At 45.8% G+C, this 20107-nt stretch overlaps 2 protein-coding genes, 11 non-coding genes and 1 pseudogene across 14 annotated transcripts in view; all 14 read right to left on the bottom strand.

Moving 5' to 3' along the window:
• The window catches only part of slc4a3 (solute carrier family 4 member 3), a 101205-nt gene that overhangs the window by 78285 nt on the left and 2813 nt on the right, over nucleotides 1-20107 (bottom strand). The gene's annotated exons all lie outside the window — the stretch shown is intronic.
• On the bottom strand, nucleotides 231-303 carry trnar-acg (transfer RNA arginine (anticodon ACG)). The gene has a single exon. It is a non-coding gene; the product is annotated as a tRNA-Arg (tRNA).
• Nucleotides 1389-1460, bottom strand: trnah-gug (transfer RNA histidin (anticodon GUG)). The gene has a single exon. It is a non-coding gene; the product is annotated as a tRNA-His (tRNA).
• On the bottom strand, nucleotides 1701-1773 carry trnar-acg (transfer RNA arginine (anticodon ACG)). The gene has a single exon. It is a non-coding gene; the product is annotated as a tRNA-Arg (tRNA).
• On the bottom strand, nucleotides 2199-2271 carry trnar-acg (transfer RNA arginine (anticodon ACG)). The gene has a single exon. It is a non-coding gene; the product is annotated as a tRNA-Arg (tRNA).
• On the bottom strand, nucleotides 3182-3254 carry trnar-acg (transfer RNA arginine (anticodon ACG)). Its single transcript has one exon. It is a non-coding gene; the product is annotated as a tRNA-Arg (tRNA).
• Nucleotides 3357-3428, bottom strand: trnah-gug (transfer RNA histidin (anticodon GUG)). Its single transcript has one exon. It is a non-coding gene; the product is annotated as a tRNA-His (tRNA).
• Nucleotides 4167-4239, bottom strand: trnar-acg (transfer RNA arginine (anticodon ACG)). Its single transcript has one exon. It is a non-coding gene; the product is annotated as a tRNA-Arg (tRNA).
• On the bottom strand, nucleotides 4664-4736 carry trnar-acg (transfer RNA arginine (anticodon ACG)). The gene has a single exon. It is a non-coding gene; the product is annotated as a tRNA-Arg (tRNA).
• On the bottom strand, nucleotides 5336-5407 carry trnah-gug (transfer RNA histidin (anticodon GUG)). Its single transcript has one exon. It is a non-coding gene; the product is annotated as a tRNA-His (tRNA).
• trnar-acg (transfer RNA arginine (anticodon ACG)) lies at nucleotides 5648-5720 on the bottom strand. The gene has a single exon. It is a non-coding gene; the product is annotated as a tRNA-Arg (tRNA).
• On the bottom strand, nucleotides 6321-6392 carry trnah-gug (transfer RNA histidin (anticodon GUG)). The gene has a single exon. It is a non-coding gene; the product is annotated as a tRNA-His (tRNA).
• LOC146964523 (uncharacterized) lies at nucleotides 8765-12507 on the bottom strand. Its single transcript, XM_085766403.1, has 6 exons — nucleotides 12324-12507; nucleotides 11992-12195; nucleotides 10852-11517; nucleotides 10338-10407; nucleotides 9749-9994; nucleotides 8765-9437 (listed from the first exon to the last, which is right to left on the bottom strand). The coding sequence occupies exons 1-6, from the start codon at nucleotides 12505-12507 to the stop codon at nucleotides 8765-8767; spliced, it is 2043 nt and encodes a 680-aa protein (XP_085622529.1).
• Nucleotides 12693-13426, bottom strand: LOC146964522 (uncharacterized; annotated as a pseudogene).

Below are 20107 nucleotides of genomic sequence, written 5' to 3'. Positions count from 1 at the left end.
TATCTACTGTTTGAAGACCCAGCATATTTACCAGCTCCTGCCTTCTGTTTTTCAGTGCTTCACAAACTCAAGTCATATCCTAAATATCACGTTCATGTCACATTGGTTGCTTCCTGTGGCCACAACCATGCCACTTACTTTTGGCTTGGTGTTTTGATTTACGTTGTGAAGAGTTCGAGTTTTCGATTCGATTAACTTATGGACAGACCAGGAACAGTTAAAGCGTTGACCGAGCTAGCCAGGAGTCGAACCTAGAATCTTCTGATCCGTAGTCAGACGCGTTATCCATTGCGCCACTAGCCCTCTGTGGACCAGCTTGCTGAATCACCTGAGTTGTCACAGCATAGAGGGTCAACAGTTGTAAATAAGTGATGTTGGGAACGGCGGGAAGTAAAAAAACTTGTCTGCGCAAAGTTGCTGTGACCCGGATTCGAACCGGGGTTGCTGCGGCCACAACGCAGAGTACTAAGCGCTATACGATCACAGCGAGTGGGTTTATCTAATGTTTGAAGACCCAGCATATTTACCAGCTCCTGCCTTCTGTTTTTCAGTGCTTCACAAACTCAAGTCATATCCTAAATATCACATTGGTTGCTTCCTGTGGCCACAACCATGCCACTTACTTTTGGCTTGGTGTTTTGATTTACGTTGTGAAGAGTTCGAGTTTTCGATTCGATTAACTTATGGACAGACCAGGGACCAGTTAAAGCGTTGACCGAGATAGCCAGGAGTCGAACCTAGAATCTTCTGATCCGTAGTCAGACGTGTTATCCATTGCGCCACTAGCCCTCTGTGGACCAGCTTGCTGAATCACCTGAGTTGTCACAGCATAGAGGGTCAACAGTTGTAAATAAGTGATGTCGGGAACGGCGGGAAGTAAAAAAACTTGTCTGCGCAAAGTTGCTGTGACCCGGATTCGAACCGGGGTTGCTGCGGCCACAACGCAGAGTACTAAGCGCTATACGATCACGGCGAGTGGGTTTATCTAATGTTTGAAGACCCAGCATATTTACCAGCTCCTGCCTTCTGTTTTTCAGTGCTTCACAAACTCAAGTCATATCCTAAATATCACGTTCATGTCACATTGGTTGCTTCCTGTGGCCACAACCATGCCACTTACTTTTGGCTTGGTGTTTTGATTTACGTTGTGAAGAGTTCGAGTTTTCGATTCGATTAACTTATGGACAGACCAGGGACCAGTTAAAGCGTTGACCGAGCTAGCCAGGAGTCGAACCTAGAATCTTCTGATCCGTAGTCAGACGCGTTATCCATTGCTCCACTAGCCCTCTGTGGACCAGCTTGCTGGATCACCTGAGTTGTCACAGCATAGAGGGTCAACAAGTGATGTCGAGGACGGCGGGAAGTAAAACAACTTGTCTGTGCAAAGTTGCCGTGACCCGGATTCGAACCGGGGTTGCTGCGGCCACAACGCAGAGTACTAACCACTATACGATCACGGCAAGTGGGTTTATCAAATGTTTGAAGACCCAGTATATTTACCAGCTCCTGACTTCTGTTTTTCAGTGCTTCACAAACTCAAGTCATATCCTAAATATCACGTTCATGTCACATTGGTTGCTTCCTGTGGCCACAACTATGCCACTTACTTTTGGCTAGGTGCTTTGATTTACTTTGTGAAGAGTTAGAGCTTTCTATTTGATTAAGTTATGGACAGACATATGACCAGTTAAAGGTTTGACCGAGCTAGCCAGGAGTCGAACCTAGAATCTTCTGATCCGTAGTCAGACGCGTTATCCATTGCGCCACTAGCCCTCTGTGGACCAGCTTGCTGAATCACCTGAGTTGTCACAGCATAGAGGGTCAACAGTTGTAAATAAGTGATGTCGGGAACGGCGGGAAGTAAAAAAAACTTGTCTGCGCAAAGTTGCTGTGACCCGGATTCGAACCGGGGTTGCTGCGGCCACAACGCAGAGTACTAAGCGCTATACGATCACGGCGAGTGGGTTTATCTAATGTTTGAAGACCCAGCATATTTACCAGCTCCTGCCTTCTGTTTTTCAGTGCTTCACAAACTCAAGTCATATCCTAAATATCACGTTCATGTCACATTGGTTGCTTCCTGTGGCCACAACCATGCCACTTACTTTTGGCTTGGTGTTTTGATTTACGTTGTGAAGAGTTCGAGTTTTCGATTCGATTAACTTATGGACAGACCAGGGACCAGTTAAAGCGTTGACCGAGCTAGCCAGGAGTCGAACCTAGAATCTTCTGATCCGTAGTCAGACGCGTTATCCATTGCGCCACTAGCCCTCTGTGGACCAGCTTGCTGAATCACCTGAGTTGTCACAGCATAGAGGGTCAACAGTTGTAAATAAGTGATGTTGGGAACGGCGGGAAGTAAAAAAACTTGTCTGCGCAAAGTTGCTGTGACCCGGATTCGAACCGGGGTTGCTGCGGCCACAACGCAGAGTACTAAGCGCTATACGATCACAGCGAGTGGGTTTATCTAATGTTTGAAGACCCAGCATATTTACCAGCTCCTGCCTTCTGTTTTTCAGTGCTTCACAAACTCAAGTCATATCCTAAATATCACATTGGTTGCTTCCTGTGGCCACAACCATGCCACTTACTTTTGGCTTGGTGTTTTGATTTACGTTGTGAAGAGTTCGAGTTTTCGATTCGATTAACTTATGGACAGACCAGGGACCAGTTAAAGCGTTGACCGAGATAGCCAGGAGTCGAACCTAGAATCTTCTGATCCGTAGTCAGACGTGTTATCCATTGCGCCACTAGCCCTCTGTGGACCAGCTTGCTGAATCACCTGAGTTGTCACAGCATAGAGGGTCAACAGTTGTAAATAAGTGATGTCGGGAACGGCGGGAAGTAAAAAAACTTGTCTGCGCAAAGTTGCTGTGACCCGGATTCGAACCGGGGTTGCTGCGGCCACAACGCAGAGTACTAAGCGCTATACGATCACGGCGAGTGGGTTTATCTAATGTTTGAAGACCCAGCATATTTACCAGCTCCTGCCTTCTGTTTTTCAGTGCTTCACAAACTCAAGTCATATCCTAAATATCACGTTCATGTCACATTGGTTGCTTCCTGTGGCCACAACCATGCCACTTACTTTTGGCTTGGTGTTTTGATTTACGTTGTGAAGAGTTCGAGTTTTCGATTCGATTAACTTATGGACAGACCAGGGACCAGTTAAAGCGTTGACCGAGCTAGCCAGGAGTCGAACCTAGAATCTTCTGATCCGTAGTCAGACGCGTTATCCATTGCGCCACTAGCCCTCTGTGGACCAGCTTGCTGGATCACCTGAGTTGTCACAGCATAGAGGGTCAACAAGTGATGTCGAGGACGGCGGGAAGTAAAACAACTTGTCTGTGCAAAGTTGCCGTGACCCGGATTCGAACCGGGGTTGCTGCGGCCACAACGCAGAGTACTAACCACTATACGATCACGGCGAGTGGGTTTACCAAATGTTTGAAGACCCAGTATATTTACCAGCTCCTGCCTTCCGTTTTTCAGTGTTTCACAAACTCTGGTCATATCGTAAATATCATGTTCATGTCACATTGGTCGCTTCCTGTGGCCACAACTATGCCACATACTTTTGGCTAGGTGCTTTGATTTACACTGTGAAGAGTTAGAGCTTTCTATTTGATGAAGTTATGGACAGACATGTGACCAGTTAAAGTGTAAACCGAGCTAGCCAGGAGTCAAACCTGGAATCTTCTGATCCGTAGTCAGACGCATTATCCATTGCACCACTAGCCCTCTGTGGACCAGCTTGCTGAATCACCTGAGTTGTCACAGCATAGAGGGTCAACAGTTGTAAATAAGTGATGTCGGGAACGGCGGGAAGTAAAAAAAACTTGTCTGCGCAAAGTTGCTGTGACCCGGATTCGAACCGGGGTTGCTGCGGCCACAACGCAGAGTACTAAGCGCTATACGATCACGGCGAGTGGGTTTATCTAATGTTTGAAGACCCAGCATATTTACCAGCTCCTGCCTTCTGTTTTTCAGTGCTTCACAAACTCAAGTCATATCCTAAATATCACGTTCATGTCACATTGGTTGCTTCCTGTGGCCACAACCATGCCACTTACTTTTGGCTTGGTGTTTTGATTTACGTTGTGAAGAGTTCGAGTTTTCGATTCGATTAACTTATGGACAGACCAGGGACCAGTTAAAGCGTTGACCGAGCTAGCCAGGAGTCGAACCTAGAACCTTCTGATCCGTAGTCAGACGCGTTATCCATTGCGCCACTAGCCCTCTGTGGACCAGCTTGCTGAATCACCTGAGTTGTCACAGCATAGAGGGTCAACAGTTGTAAATAAGTGATGTTGGGAACGGCGGGAAGTAAAAAAACTTGTCTGCGCAAAGTTGCTGTGACCCGGATTCGAACCGGGGTTGCTGCGGCCACAACGCAGAGTACTAAGCGCTATACGATCACAGCGAGTGGGTTTATCTAATGTTTGAAGACCCAGCATATTTACCAGCTCCTGCCTTCTGTTTTTCAGTGCTTCACAAACTCAAGTCATATCCTAAATATCACGTTCATGTCACATTGGTTGCTTCCTGTGGCCACAACCATGCCACTTACTTTTGGCTTGGTGTTTTGATTTACGTTGTGAAGAGTTCGAGTTTTCGATTCGATTAACTTATGGACAGACCAGGGACCAGTTAAAGCGTTGACCGAGATAGCCAGGAGTCGAACCTAGAATCTTCTGATCCGTAGTCAGACGCGTTATCCATTGCGCCACTAGCCCTCTGTGGACCAGCTTGCTGAATCACCTGAGTTGTCACAGCATAGAGGGTCAACAGTTGTAAATAAGTGATGTCGGGAACGGCGGGAAGTAAAAAAACTTGTCTGCGCAAAGTTGCTGTGACCCGGATTCGAACCGGGGTTGCTGCGGCCACAACGCAGAGTACTAAGCGCTATACGATCACGGCGAGTGGGTTTATCTAATGTTTGAAGACCCAGCATATTTACCAGCTCCTGCCTTCTGTTTTTCAGTGCTTCACAAACTCAAGTCATATCCTAAATATCACGTTCATGTCACATTGGTTGCTTCCTGTGGCCACAACCATGCCACTTACTTTTGGCTTGGTGTTTTGATTTACGTTGTGAAGAGTTCGAGTTTTCGATTCGATTAACTTATGGACAGACCAGGGACCAGTTAAAGCGTTGACCGAGCTAGCCAGGAGTCGAACCTAGAATCTTCTGATCCGTAGTCAGACGCGTTATCCATTGCTCCACTAGCCCTCTGTGGACCAGCTTGCTGGATCACCTGAGTTGTCACAGCATAGAGGGTCAACAAGTGATGTCGAGGACGGCGGGAAGTAAAACAACTTGTCTGTGCAAAGTTGCCGTGACCCGGATTCGAACCGGGGTTGCTGCGGCCACAACGCAGAGTACTAACCACTATACGATCACGGCAAGTGGGTTTATCAAATGTTTGAAGACCCCGTATATTTACCAGCTCCTGACTTCTGTTTTTCAGTGCTTCACAAACTCAAGTCATATCCTAAATATCACGTTCATGTCACATTGGTTGCTTCCTGTGGCCACAACTATGCCACTTACTTTTGGCTAGGTGCTTTGATTTACTTTGTGAAGAGTTAGAGCTTTCTATTTGATTAAGTTATGGACAGACATATGACCAGTTAAAGGTTTGACCGAGCTAGCCAGGAGTCGAACCTAGAATCTTCTGATCCGTAGTCAGACGCGTTATCCATTGCGCCACTAGCCCTCTGTGGACCAGCTTGCTGAATCACCTGAGTTGTCACAGCATAGAGGGTCAACAGTTGTAAATAAGTGATGTCGGGAACGGCGGGAAGTAAAAAAAACTTGTCTGCGCAAAGTTGCTGTGACCCGGATTCGAACCGGGGTTGCTGCGGCCACAACGCAGAGTACTAAGCGCTATACGATCACGGCGAGTGGGTTTATCTAATGTTTGAAGACCCAGCATATTTACCAGCTCCTGCCTTCTGTTTTTCAGTGCTTCACAAACTCAAGTCATATCCTAAATATCACGTTCATGTCACATTGGTTGCTTCCTGTGGCCACAACCATGCCACTTACTTTTGGCTTGGTGTTTTGATTTACGTTGTGAAGAGTTCGAGTTTTCGATTCGATTAACTTATGGACAGACCAGGGACCAGTTAAAGCGTTGACCGAGCTAGCCAGGAGTCGAACCTAGAATCTTCTGATCCGTAGTCAGACGCGTTATCCATTGCTCCACTAGCCCTCTGTGGACCAGCTTGCTGGATCACCTGAGTTGTCACAGCATAGAGGGTCAACAAGTGATGTCGAGGACGGCGGGAAGTAAAACAACTTGTCTGTGCAAAGTTGCCGTGACCCGGATTCGAACCGGGGTTGCTGCGGCCACAACGCAGAGTACTAACCACTATACGATCACGGCAAGTGGGTTTATCAAATGTTTGAAGACCCAGTATATTTACCAGCTCCTGACTTCTGTTTTTCAGTGCTTCACAAACTCAAGTCATATCCTAAATATCACGTTCATGTCACATTGGTTGCTTCCTGTGGCCACAACTATGCCACTTACTTTTGGCTAGGTGCTTTGATTTACTTTGTGAAGAGTTAGAGCTTTCTATTTGATTAAGTTATGGACAGACATATGACCAGTTAAAGGTTTGACCGAGCTAGCCAGGAGTCGAACCTAGAATCTTCTGATCCGTAGTCAGACGCGTTATCCATTGCGCCAAGGCCGGCGCGCGTCGGTCTACGTAAAGGTACCATAAATGTCGGAAAATACATCACGGGACCGCGGTATCGAATCCCGTTTCGGGTCCCACTTGCTCGCATTATTTGATGTAAAACTGCCTTAAATGTCGTAAAAACTACCATATTTGACTACTTTACATTAATATTGTCACACAAACAGCCCAATCCTTGTGAAAATGAACGATAATGTTGTTGTTTCAAGCAGTGATAAACAATGGTAATAAAAGTAATATGAATGTAAAATAGGCTACAGAAATTTTATTTCTGTATTTTACATTCATACCAACACACAAAGATGTGAGGAAATGTGAAACAGGCTTATAAAATCTATAGTCAATCTAAGGAATGTATGTGACAGTTGATGTTAGTGTATATGACATATACATATACATTAACACCCTCTACACAAAACCCTCACAGGTCAGAGGAGCAACCGCAGTAAAAGGCTCATCTCCCTGACCTGCAGAACTGAAAGATTTAAGAGATCATTTGTCCCTGCTGCAATCGTTTTATATAACACTTGTTAAAATGTTTTGTGTTCATCTTTTTTGTGTCATTGTTGTGTGAGCTACTGGACTAATTTGAATTTCCCTGCTAGGGATGAATAAAGTATTCTCTATTCTATGGTGATTATTGTTACAGTACATAGTGTAAGTTTGTGCAGGTATTAAAAGCTGTAGATTTTGATTTAAGTCAACTAACCAAATAATGATAATAATAATAGAAAGATGAAGAAATCAAGTCACAGAAATCGCTTTCATACTTTTTTTAATATAGCAAGAAGCACAACAACAACAATAACACAAGATAAATAATAATAATAGTAGGCTAAGATTAGCAACCTAAATAATAAGATGAAATATAAATAAATAAAATAGAAGTAATAATAATAGTAAGACAAGCAACCTAAATAACTATAAGATGAAATATAAATAAATTAAATATAAATAAATATAATAGTAAGACAAGCAACCTAAATATTACATTTTAAATATAAAAATAAGATACGTAACAAAGATAACAAGTGAGACGCATGGCAGGTTTAGAGGAGACAGGCCGGAGGAGACCCAGTCCTCCGACCTATGGCAGTGTCCTGAACTAAAGCAGTGATGGTCAGACCCAGTCCTGAGCTATAGCAGTGATGGTCAGACCCAGTCCTGACCCACACTGCCATAGGTCAGAGGAGACCCAGTCCTCTGACCTATGGCAGTGTGGGTCAGGACTGGGCCTGAACTATAGCAGTGATGGTCAGAGGAGGCCCAGTCCTGAGCTATAGCAGTGATGGTCAGACCCAGTCCTGACCCACACTGCCATAGGTCAGAGGAGACCCAGTCCTCTGACCTATGGCAGTGTGGGTCAGGACTGGGCCTGAACTATAGCAGTGATGGTCAGAGGAGGCCCAGTCCTGAGCTATAGCAGTGTGGGTCAGACCTAGTCCTGACGTAAACATGGCAGTGTCCTGAACTAAAGCAGTGATGGTCAGAGGGCCCAGTCCTGAACTATAGCAGTGATGGTCAGACCTAGTCCTGATCTACATATAGCTGTGATGGTCAGAGAAGCCCAGTCCTGAGCTATGGCAGTGATGGTCAGAGGAGACCCAGTCCTCCGACCTATGGCAGTGTGGGTCAGACCTAGTCCTGACGTATGGCAGTGTCCTGAACTAAAGCAGTGATGGTCAGAGGAGGCCCAGTCCTGAACTATAGCAGTGATGGTCAGACCCAGTCCTGACCCACACTGCCATAGGTCAGAGGAGACCCAGTCCTCTGACCTATGGCAGTGTGGGTCAGGACTGGGCCTGAACTATAGCAGTGATGGTCAGAGGAGGTCCAGTCCTCTGACCTATGGCTACGGGGGACAAGTGGAGGCAAGTCAAAGAAAAAAAAAAAAAAAGAGGGAAATGAGCAAAGATAGAATTAAGAACTATACATCAATTTAAAAACTACTCTCTTGAACAACTTGAACTGAATGAAAGTGCAATATAAACTCCCACTGCATGTTAACATCTGGTCAGGCAGTAAGATGGATACAGAATAGAAACAAAACATTTTAAGCTGGAGGGTCGTCATTTCTGGCCCTTTTTCTCCCATAACCCCGCTGCTCCAGCACAGCCCTCCATTCGCTGTATGTCTGAGTCTCAGACTTCTCACAGTACCAGTTTCCAAAGTACTGGAGATGTGATGGTGGCTTCCTCTCCTGACTGCACTTGCTGCAAAGGATGACGTCTGTCTTCTTTGTGTACTTTCTGGTCACAGTACCACTGTGCTCCCTTTCTTCTTTCCTCTTTCTGTACTGCTGAGTGGTGTACGGGACAGATTCCTGCATCTGAGTTGATGGTGATGGTGTAGTTGAAGGAAGAGATGAAGGAAGAGAAGTTGAAGGAAGAGAGAGGTTGAAGAACATTCCAGGTGCAGACTGCTGCCCTTGGAATGTGCAGGGTCCTGGCACTGGAGGAAGCTGCGCAGAAGGAAAAATGAAGGGGAGAGAGACAGGCGGTGCTGGTGCAACGGCTGAAGCTTGTGGACGTCCTCTAAGCTTCGCCTGCCCAGCAGTGTTTGGTGGCAGGATGAACAGGTGAGGCTCAGCTAAAGTGGCAGGATGCAGAGTTGCTACTTTTTGCATTGCTGCAGGAAGCTTTCCAGGTGCTTGCATGGGTGCTTGTGGAGCTTGGATACCCTGCTGCAAAATGCTTTGCTCCTGTGACCTGCCACGCCTGCTGAACCTGTGAAAACATAAAACCACCAATATTAACATGCTTTTAATAATACACAAGATACACAATAATATTCCAATTTGATAATACCCAAAACACAAGAGAATGAACATCAATTGCTATTTGATGACTAAGATATAACAGCATGACAAAGCTGTGATCACAGAACAACTCATCAGATTTTTATTATTGCTTTTGTAAAATGGCTGCTTCATTTAGATTTACATGTCATTTACTGAGCCAGCCATCATGTCATGAAAACTGATTGAATGCAAACTGATATGAAATGGAAAGGATATCGAGTATTCTAATGTACTCACCATTGTGTCACTGTTGCAGCATTGACTTCTGGGAGCTGGAGAGTGGTGTCAGTCATCACTTTCGCATTGGTGACGATGCATTCCCGGATGTGCTTGTACACACGCGCCACCATCGTAAAACGAGACATCCTCACTCCCTCACACCGCACAGCATTGGGGTACAGTGCACAAAGCCTTACAAAGATGGCCTCCACCACTCTGTTACAGTCAGGCCACTGTGCAGGACTGTGAGCCCCAATGAAACACCTGAAAATGACAGAATACATATATCATTATCAATAATATACAAGTGTGTAATCAACGTGTGATCCTTACTCTGTGGTGTTATTGTTCAATTATCCCTTTTTGTTTGTTCCGTTTTTTGTTTTTCACATTTAGTCTTCAATGTTTTGTTGTCTGTCTTCTTTTTTAATGAATGTTCCTATTTGTTTAAGTTGTTATTGTGCATCATATGTAATGGACCCCAAGAAGATAAGCTGATAAGATAAGCTTTGAAATATCATCTCTATCTTTAGTATAGTTAATCAGTGTCATTTTCTTTAAAGATGTTTAGACAATCAAGTCGCTGTGTTAACTTAATTTAACATACCTTTTGGTGCTCTCTACACCTGGTGCCACAATCTTTTTAGTGGCCCTGAATCGGCCCTGCTTTAGGTGGCCTGGTGACGTGGATGGTAAACTGTCTTTTTTTTGTCATACTCCCCCAACGCCTGCCACAGGGTGATGACCTGGTCACTTTCTTGTCCTGTCAAGGCCAGACGGTGGTCTCTGAGGCCAACCAGAAACTCAGCTAAGTCCTGCACTGCTCCATAGCCCTCAATATTGTCTGGTCCAACCGAATCCTAAAATGAAAGATAGTTTTAGAACTTTTGATAGTAGCAATAATACTGTTAATCCCATGAAAGCACAGACTACAAAAATATAAATTTAAAAAAGGAACCTGGCCCTTACATCATGTGAAATGGACGCTTCTGCCATTAACTGGTCCACTGGGGAAAGAAGAAGGTAAATATTAAGTTGAAAGTTGTGTTATTATCTTTATGACGATTACATTTCCATGACAACAAATACCAAAACTATATTAATACTGTAGTAAAACTCACAGCTATGTGCTCCAGGAGGAAGTACGGTAGGGACCGCAGATGGTGATGTCACAGGTGATGGAGGGACAAGCGCAGACGGTGATGTCACAGGTGATGGAGGGACAAGCGCAGATGGTGATGTCACAGGTGATGGAGGGACAAGCGCAGACGGTGATGTCACAGGCGATGGAGGGACGGCCACAGACTGTGATGGAGGAGGGACAATCACAGACCGTGATGGAGGCACGACCACAGGCCATGGAGGCACGACCACAGGCGATGGAGGAGGGACGACCACAGGCGATGGAGGAGGGACGACCACCACAGGCGATGGAGGAGGGACGACCACAGGCGATGGAGGAGGGACGACCACAGGCGATGGAGGAGGGACGACCACCACAGGCGATGGAGGAGGGACGACCACAGGCGATGGAGGAGGGACGACCACAGACCGTGATGTCACAGGTGATGGAGGAACCACAGATGCTGCAGATTGTGTGGACACAGGAGGTGCTCTTTCTGTGGCAAAGGTCGGGACAGTGATGTCTTGAAAGTCCTCAACCTCCCCACATCCTTCATCCACCTCCACAGCAACATCTGATGTCTCAGACTCCTCTATCGCGGACTTGTAGTCCTGCAGCACTTTCCCTGTTTGGTGGTACAGGTACTCGATGCCCAACAGCTCACCTTTAAAATATAAAAACCATTGATAAACAATTAGACAACATATCAGGACAATATATAGTAAGTGAGTGTTAGAATGTGTTATGTCCTGTTGTTTTTTCTGTGGACTCTAACTTAAATAATTACAAAATCCTACTGTTATGTTCTAAGTTGTGTAGTTGTATTGCCTTCTCCCCCTAGTGGCGTTTAAGAGTAGCTAAAGTAGCAGTGAGCCACAACTGCAGCTATTTAGCTTGCATTGTGTTCTTTGTGAATATATTATGATAATTTGGTAACAATTTAATAATTAGCAATTATCTCTTGTCATTTCAGTTTTACAATAAATGTTCATGAGAATGAAGACGTCATTAAAGCTCATTCAACTCTGGACAATGTTTGCCATCTGTCAATTTGTGGACGCACACACTGAGGACAGAATAGAATGATTTTTATAAACTTGAATGAAAATGTCAAAAAAATAATATAATAGTCACCTACCAGTGTATTTTCTCGGCCCCACGTAACAGATCATCTTCTCGCCCATAACCTCCTCTGCCAGGGTGTTGACAGCATGGCGGAGAAGATGACTGTACGATTGTGGCTGTTGGACATCGCTGGTTGCTGCAGCAGCCCGGTCATTGTTCCACCTTGCGAGCCCATCGAGAAGGTACGCCTGGAAGAAGGTGTCACTTGCCAGGGTACCTGTAAGGAAAATTAAAATGGGGAGGGGGGGACAATTATTAATTGTTGTTACAATTAAATTATTAATTAAAAATAATCATAGTTCACTATTTTAATGAAGTTAGTAGAAAAAAGATTTGTATATTTACCTGGGATGAACCGGTTCATGTGTAGATGGAAGGACTCCAGCGACGTCGACCCTCTTGCACAGCGGTACGTCGGCAGACGGTGCCCTCCTTTCACAAGAGTGCCCGTCTGCGTGTACAGCTGTACACCTGGAGGATCCTGGATGCAGGCAACGTGCTTCCGCTGTGACTTGAGGATCTCTCTCATCCGGGCCGAGTTGATCAGAGGGACCCCCAGCGTATCACGGCCTGCATCACCATCAAAGGCCTGGATGAGCTCCTCGATCAGAGCCAGTGTCTCCTGGGCCCCACGGGTGGTCCTTCTGCAATGCAGAGCGAGCTCGCTGCGGCTGATGGAGCGCATGAACATCAGCCTCAGACGGATGTTTGCGCTCAGCTTCCAGCTCTGCATGCTTGGCCTCCTTCAGCGCCGTCAGGTCGTCCTGGTCCCACATGAAGATCGAGTGGCTGAGGCGACTCATAAAGGTGGCATAGAGTTGGTGGGAGTCGGTGGTGCAGCCCACAGCAAACCTTCGCATGAAGTGCCATATGTCCAACCGAATGGCCATCTCTCCCCACTCTTCAAACATTCTCCTCAGGAGATGTGTTCCCACAGCAGTCGCGGTCGACATACAGCACCTCAGGAGGAGCCACCCCAGCCACTCTGTATCTTCCGATGAGGCCTTCGATCATCGGCCCAAGACCGAAACCCTCACTGGCAGTGAGCACGGACACGATGACCTGTCCGTACTCGTTCCCCACATTTGTTGCCCAGGTAGCCGTCCCGTAGCTGTGTCCTGCGAGCTTTCGGGCGATCTTCTTGGTCGAATCCATTTTCAGGATCCGGCCGTACAGAGATGTATGCTGGCCTTGATCTCCTCGAGCCTCTGCAGGACATCCTGGGCATACACCTGCATCAGCCACCGGTGTTTTGGGACGACTGGCATTGCAGGTACTGGCTCAAATGTGAGGGGCAGGATCAGGCCTGACCTGACAGCGCTGGCAATCCCCTTGCAGTCAGTGAGGTACTGGACAGTCTTATGCAACCAGACCTCAGTGTGACGCTCCAGCAGCTTCTTCTGGATCTGGCTGCTGCTGTTTCCCAGGCCTCGCTGACGCATTAAACTTGCCACCATCGGTGTCACAGGCAAGTTTAGATGTAAGGATACAAGGGAACTGCACCCTGTGGCCGACATCAAGCTGGGAGACGACGGCATGGCTCCAGCTGATGACCTTCCTCTTGCAGTTGCGGCAGGCGAGGTACTCTGAAGCGACAAAGTATGTCTTCCCCACACCCACCACTTGCCTGACCTTCTGGTGAAGGCCAGCTGAGGACAGCTGTACTTTGTCGCAGCCCTCGTGCGGACAGGTGAGTTTCACCTGCCACAACTTCCTTGGCATCCACAGCAGCAGAGGGTGGCCGAAGTAGTTCTCCAGGGTAGGGGTCCGACAGATCTTCAGCGGCACTGGTGGTGGATGCCACCAAAGTCTGTCCACTCTGCTGAAGTCAAGCTCAGGGTGGCCCTGGGCTGACCACCTGAACAGAGCCTTGGCAATCCACCTCTGGTCCACCTCTGGCAAGATTTTTATCCAGCCGGCTGGAAGACAGACTCGTTGAGCTGGAGAAAAAAAAACAAGGAAATAAACACATTAATAAACAAATGCAAATTCACTTTACTCGACTCAGTTTTTCTTCATCATTCATTTAACTGACTGGCAGCACAGGGAAACACAGGAACATGGGAGCAAATAACACAGACAAAGGGAGACACTGAGCTAAATACACAAGGGAGACACAGGTGGTGCAGTCAGCACAGGTGAGACACATTAGGCAATCAAGGGCAGGGGCACACAGGAAGACAGGACAAGGACTTCAAAATAAAACAGGAACTAAACTAGGTCAAAGACACACACAAGAAAACAAGACAGGAATTCCAAAGTAAAGGGGGGGGGCACACAAAGGACATGACAAAATTAAACTTACGTATCAGATGTTCATCCTCTAAACGAGTGGCCACTGCCAGCAGTGTGCTGTCATCCACCTCAGAGGACAGGGGGGCGTGACCGAGGGCGGCTGGAGGTCCAAAGGCTGCTGTGGACAACAGGGGGGCGTGACCGAGGGCGGCTGGAGGTCCAAAGGCTGCTGTGGACAACAGGGGGGCGTGACCGAGGGCGGCTGGAGGTCCAAAGGCTGCTGTGGACAACAGGGGGGCGTGACCGAGGGTGGCTGGAGGTCCAAAGGCTGCTGTGGACAACAGGGGGGCGTGACCGAGGGCGGCTGGAGGTCCAGAGGCTGCTGTGGACGGCAGGGGAGCGTGACCGAGGGCGGCTGGTGCTGCAGACGTGGTGCCGTGACCGAGGCCGAGGGTGGGAGCGCGGCCCAGTGAAGCCGAAGGCCCAGCAGACGTGGTGTCGTAGCCGAGGGTGGGAGCGCGGCCCAGTGAAGCCGAAGGCCCAGCAGACGTGGTGTCGTAGCCGAGGGTGGGAGCGCGGCCCAGTGAAGCTGAAGGCCTAGCAGACAGGGAGGCGTGACCGAGGGTGGGAGCACAGCCCAGTGAAGCCGAAGGCCCAGCAGACGTGGTGTCGTAGCCGAGGGTGGGAGCACGGCCCAGTGAAGCCGAAGGCCCAGCAGACAGGGAGGCTTGGCCGAAGGTGGGAGCACGGCCCAGTGAAGCCGAAGGCCCAGCAGACAGAGAGGCGTGGCCGAGGGTGGGAGCTCTTAGCCGTCCTTTTTTCAAAGCTAAAAACAAAACAGAAAGTAGGACAAACATAGACACTATGAGTTTTGAACAGCAATAAATACAAAAAAAATACTAGACATAAAAAATGTGTTATACAAGTAAATGTTTGCTTACAAGGTTTGGCTTTGAGGGGGGAAGTCAGCCTTTGCACAGCCTTGGCCAGGTTCTGCTCCGGTATCCTCCTGGCCAAGAGTGAGCAGAGGGAAGAGGAGGAAGTGTGGTGGGAGGTGGGAGCTGTGTGCTGGGCAGCGGCGGCAGCAGGGTCCTGGGTGGGGGCTGCGTGCTGGGCTGTGTGCTGGGCAGCGGCAGCAGCAGGGTCCTGGGTGGGTTGGGATGGTTTTTTTTGTAACATATTGCTCTTCCTTCATGGCAACGGCAATTCTGCCAGAAGGAAAGAGCTCCATGTACTCTTTAAAAGATATTTTACTGTGGGCATGATCAATGGAGTCTTTGCTCCCTCCAGTGGGGTCCCTGTTCATGGCTGCCACTAGATAGGCAGCATATCCCAGGGCATTTTCCAGAACCCACTTGAATGATTGCCCCCGAAACACACCAAACTGAATCTCAAAGAGACCCAGCAGGTGTGCTCGGTTTGTTGTATCTCCATTGAGCTTCATCAAGGCATTTTTTGGCCTTGACGAGTACGCTCTCTGGAGACAGAGGCTTGACCCAGGGCTTCCCTTTATTAGCCTCCTTCACAGCACAGGCCTCAACAGTGTCAGTGAGGTTGAGGCTGCCGTCTGCCCGCCTCCTGAAGCGAGGTTCCATCTAAATAAAAAAATTAAAATATAAAGAAAACAGAAACAGGTGTTTATAACACAGTTATGAAAGAAGAGATGAACAAAACATTTGATAACACACACACACACACACACACAGCTGTGCATATTATATTGCTATCAGTTATATAATCACCTTGAGTTATACTATGTTCTGTCTATGTATATTTTTTCCAACATCACAGAATCACTCAGAAATGTTTTATTCATTCATTTACATGTAAATATCACCACAATAAAACAGAATAGAGAAGCCCTCGTCACGCCCCCCCCACACACACACACACACACACACGCCCCGCGTCGGAATTTGTACTGTACTGTAACTGCAATGTGCAGTGACATTCCTGGAGATCTGTTTGTAACCTAATGTTCATTCATTTAATTATTTAGCTCGCTAATGTCCTCAACTGGCAGGTTAACGTTACTTTTTTCCGATATTAACGTTACATTTAATGTACATAAACGTAATATCAGTATGAAAATTAAAAATCACCGACAGCCTACTCCTCACGCCCGCGCGACGTCGGACCCTGTGGGCCTGCTACTGTACTGTACAGTGACATTACTGGAAATCTGTTTGTAACTGAATGTTCATTCATTTAATTATTAGCTCGCTAATGTCCTCAACAGGCAGGTTAATGTTATTTTTTTCCAGATATTAACGTTACATTTAATGTACACAAAGGTAATATGAGTAGGAAGAGTAAAAATCACTACTGGAAAAGAAAACTGTAACCGTTAACGCAATGGCGACACGACAGGTAACAGTAAACTGCCGTTATTAGCCGGTCGTTAACATTACCGAGCCACAGGTTACTCATCACAAAACAACATTATAAATACATATACGTCTGCCAATTAATTTTACTGACAATATAATTTACTTACTTTCACAATGTAGTAGCAGGTTCGTTGTCGGCTCTGACGGACTTTTTTTTTCCTTTTTTTTCTCCTCTTCTCCTGGTAACCAGAGGCTTGACGCTGATTGGTCAATTCTTGGTAGAGCCCGCCTCCCATTCTTGGTAGCGATACGAGCGGTGATTGGCCACGACCTTAAAATTCTTGGTAGCGATACGAGCGGTGATTGGCCACGACCGAAAATTCTTGGTAGATTCTTGGTAGCATACGGCAACGTGATTGGCTGTCACAGCTCGACTCACAGGCGGCAGGGAGCGCCACTAGCCCTCTGTGGACCAACTTGCTGGATCACCTGAGTTGTCACAGCATAGAGGGTCAATAGTTGTCGAGGACGGCGGGAAGTAAAAAAACTTGTCTGCGCAATGTTGCCATGACCCGGATTCGAACCGGGGTTGCTGCGGCCACAACGCAGAGTACTAAGCACTATACGATCACGGCGAGTGGGTTTATCTAATGTTTGAAGACTCAGTATATTTACCAGCTCCTGACTTCTGTTTTTCAGTGCTTCACAAACTCAAGTCATATCCTAAATATCACGTTCATGTCACATTGGTTGCTTCCTGTGGCCACAACTATGCCACTTACTTTTGGCTTGGTGTTTTGAACTGTGAAGAGTTAGAGCTTTCTATTTTATTAAGTTATGAACAAATAAGGGACCCGTTACAGGTTTGACCGTGCTAGCCAGGAGTCGAACCTAGAATCTTCTGATCCGTAGTCAGACGCGTTATTGCGCCACTAGCCCTCTGTGGACCAGCTTGCTGGATCACCTGAGTTGTCACAGCATAGAGGGTCAACAGTTGTATATTATGCAGTGATGTCGAGGACAGCGGGAAGTAAAACAACTTGTCTGTGCAAAGTTGCCGTGACCCGGATTCGAACCGGGGTTGCTGCGGCCACAACACAGTGTACTAACCACTATACGATCACAGCCACTGGGTTTAGTGAATGTTTGAAGACCCAGTATATTTACCAGCTCCTGACTTCTGTTTTTCAGTGCTTCACAAACTCGAGTCATATCCTAAATATCACGTTCATGTCACATTGGTCGCTTCCTGTGGCCACAACTACCACTTAGCCTACTTTTGGCTTGGTGTTTTGATTTACATCGTGAACAGTTAGAGCTTTCTATTTGATAAACTGTTCATTTGATTTGTATACAATAATAATTTGACTATAAGAAGGTCATACAATGTTGTAGGCCTATTGACATTCCTGGTACCCAGATATTTTTATGCATGAGGTTGACATTTGTGGATCGGGCCATTGTCATGAAATACTTTATACACATCCATATCCCCTCAGGCTGTATCATCAGGTTAACGTGTCCAATACTTTATGACCAAATAACAGCTTTGCATTTCATTAAATGCATTTTAACAACATCCATGACCCTTTAAGTAGACAAAAATGTCCACTTCCGCCTATGTTTTCTTTTTTTTTTGTATGTATTTTAAGGTAAAAATTTTAACTATCACAATGAAACTTACCAAGTTTATCACTCACATTAAGACAAATATTTTTTGTATTACAAGTTTTGCCACATTTTATCTTGCACACTGTTCCGCCCACGGAACGGGCTGGTCTCGGAAGGGGGAGCTAGCACCAATTCCTCCCGAATGTTTTTAACACCAGCCCTTAAACATATTCATGTAATACATTGTTATAAAAAGCTTAGATCGCCCTGATTAATTCAAGACCACACACAATTTTTTTTGGTTGACCACAGCCCTCACAGGATTAGCAGTTAGGTCGGCTAGCCGCTAAGCTAACGTATGATGCGTACATACCTTTCAAGTCTTCCCTTTATCCACATCTTATGACACAAGACCTTTTGTACAGCTCGCCAAGTATCCATGCTTGAAGTACAAGTCAACCAAAGTACTTTCCTCAATATGTCCATGTATTTAGTCAAACGCGTAAGGTAACACACGCGGATCAAAACAAAAACCGGCGTTACCGCATTTTACGACTTGCACGGCGATCTGTGATTACATGTGACTGATGTTTACATCCTTGAGGTCTTCCTGCTTCAAACTACACCACTCAGGAGCCAATCGGTGCCGAGGATGGGCCGGGACATGTCTCGAAAGCCAATGAGGGCATGTGACAGCAACCACTGACAACGTGACTTTGATTGACAGCTGTTTGATCCAATAGAAATTTTCAGGGAAATGACGTCGATAACCTTTTAGACAATAGTCTGAGGTTTTCAACGGTGTATGACGTTTGGTTGCTGATAAACAAACCCCAGTGTATCCTATTTTTGTGTAGGCTACTGTATTCTATGCGTGATCAATGTACTGATGTATTATATATATATATATATATATATATATATAATATTATATTATATGTACCCTTATATTATATGTACCCTTTTTCTTTTCTTTTTTTTTGTTTTCCTCTTCTAGTTGTTATTGTTTTGTTTTTTGTTTTTTTTTATTACCATCTTGCCTGATTATTACCTTGTTTCATATCTATTTTTTGTCTAAAAACATTATTGTACTCTGTCAATAAAGATAAAAAAATAAATTTAAAAAACCAGTGTATCCGGCGTGTGCTCTACCGCATAGAAATACGTATTGTATGCGTATATTTCTATGCTCCAGAAATTTTTTTAGCTGTTGTATTTTTTTTTTTAAATACAACCGCTAAATTTTTTTGTTTGTTTCTTTTGGTCTTTTGACTTGAAATTTGGACTGCATGAAGCCAAGACCTGTGGCTGTGGCCTAATTGTGTCTATATCATGCTTAGAGGCCCTGAATGTCTGTACCCATGTCATTCTATAGGCAAACCTATGGGCGGGGAAACAACCCCATCAATCATTGCCATTTTTTGTCAGTAAGTCACAGAATCACAAAACCACTGTAACAATAAACCTGAGAGTGTTACCTTTACAATGATACCAGGCACATCTCTGAATCTCAAACTATGTGGGATCTGTGCTACTCACAACTTGGGCATGGCGATATGGCAAAAAACATAAAAATAGGGGCGTACCTTAAGAGGTATTTAGGGGAGACCGGGGACAGTTGCAACACTTTTTGCATTTGGCTCTCTTACTCAGAGACGGTTTGTATTAGACAAACCAAATTTTTATACAATAAACTTACATTTGTCTGTTAATAGCCAACACAATTAAAAGATGATTACAGAATCCACATTCTTCACAATTTGCATTTTAGTGTAAGGAGTCAGATGTTGCAACTGACCCCGGGCCCGGGGACAGTTGCAACATGTTACAAATACAATATATTTCATGTCTAGTAAAAGGATTATTATCAAAAATGTAAGTTCTATAGTGTTATTTATTCATCAGCTTTGATCAGATGGCAATTACAGTATAGATTTGTCTAGATTAGGAGGC

Source organism: Trachurus japonicus, chromosome 21 (genome assembly GCF_045865225.1).
Source record: "Trachurus japonicus isolate A0001 chromosome 21, Traja_1.0".
Classification (NCBI taxonomy): Eukaryota; Metazoa; Chordata; class Actinopteri; order Carangiformes; family Carangidae; genus Trachurus; species Trachurus japonicus.
The sequence above is the reverse complement of the archived record's forward strand: the minus strand, read 5'-3'. Positions and strand labels throughout refer to the sequence as shown.

What these genes read in the sequence shown, in the direction of transcription:
- LOC146964523 (XM_085766403.1), bottom strand. Translation starts at nt 12,507, where the DNA reads ATGAGAGAGATCCTCAAGTCACAGCGGAAGCACGTTGCCTGCATCCAG. An exon ending in CATGAACCGGTTCATCCCAG is followed by an intron (nt 12,196 to 12,323) that starts GTAAATATACAA and finishes TTTTCCTTACAG; the next exon opens with GTACCCTGGCAAGTGACACC. An exon ending in GCTGCAACAGTGACACAATG is followed by an intron (nt 9,438 to 9,748) that starts GTGAGTACATTA and finishes ATGTTTTCACAG; the next exon opens with GTTCAGCAGGCGTGGCAGGT.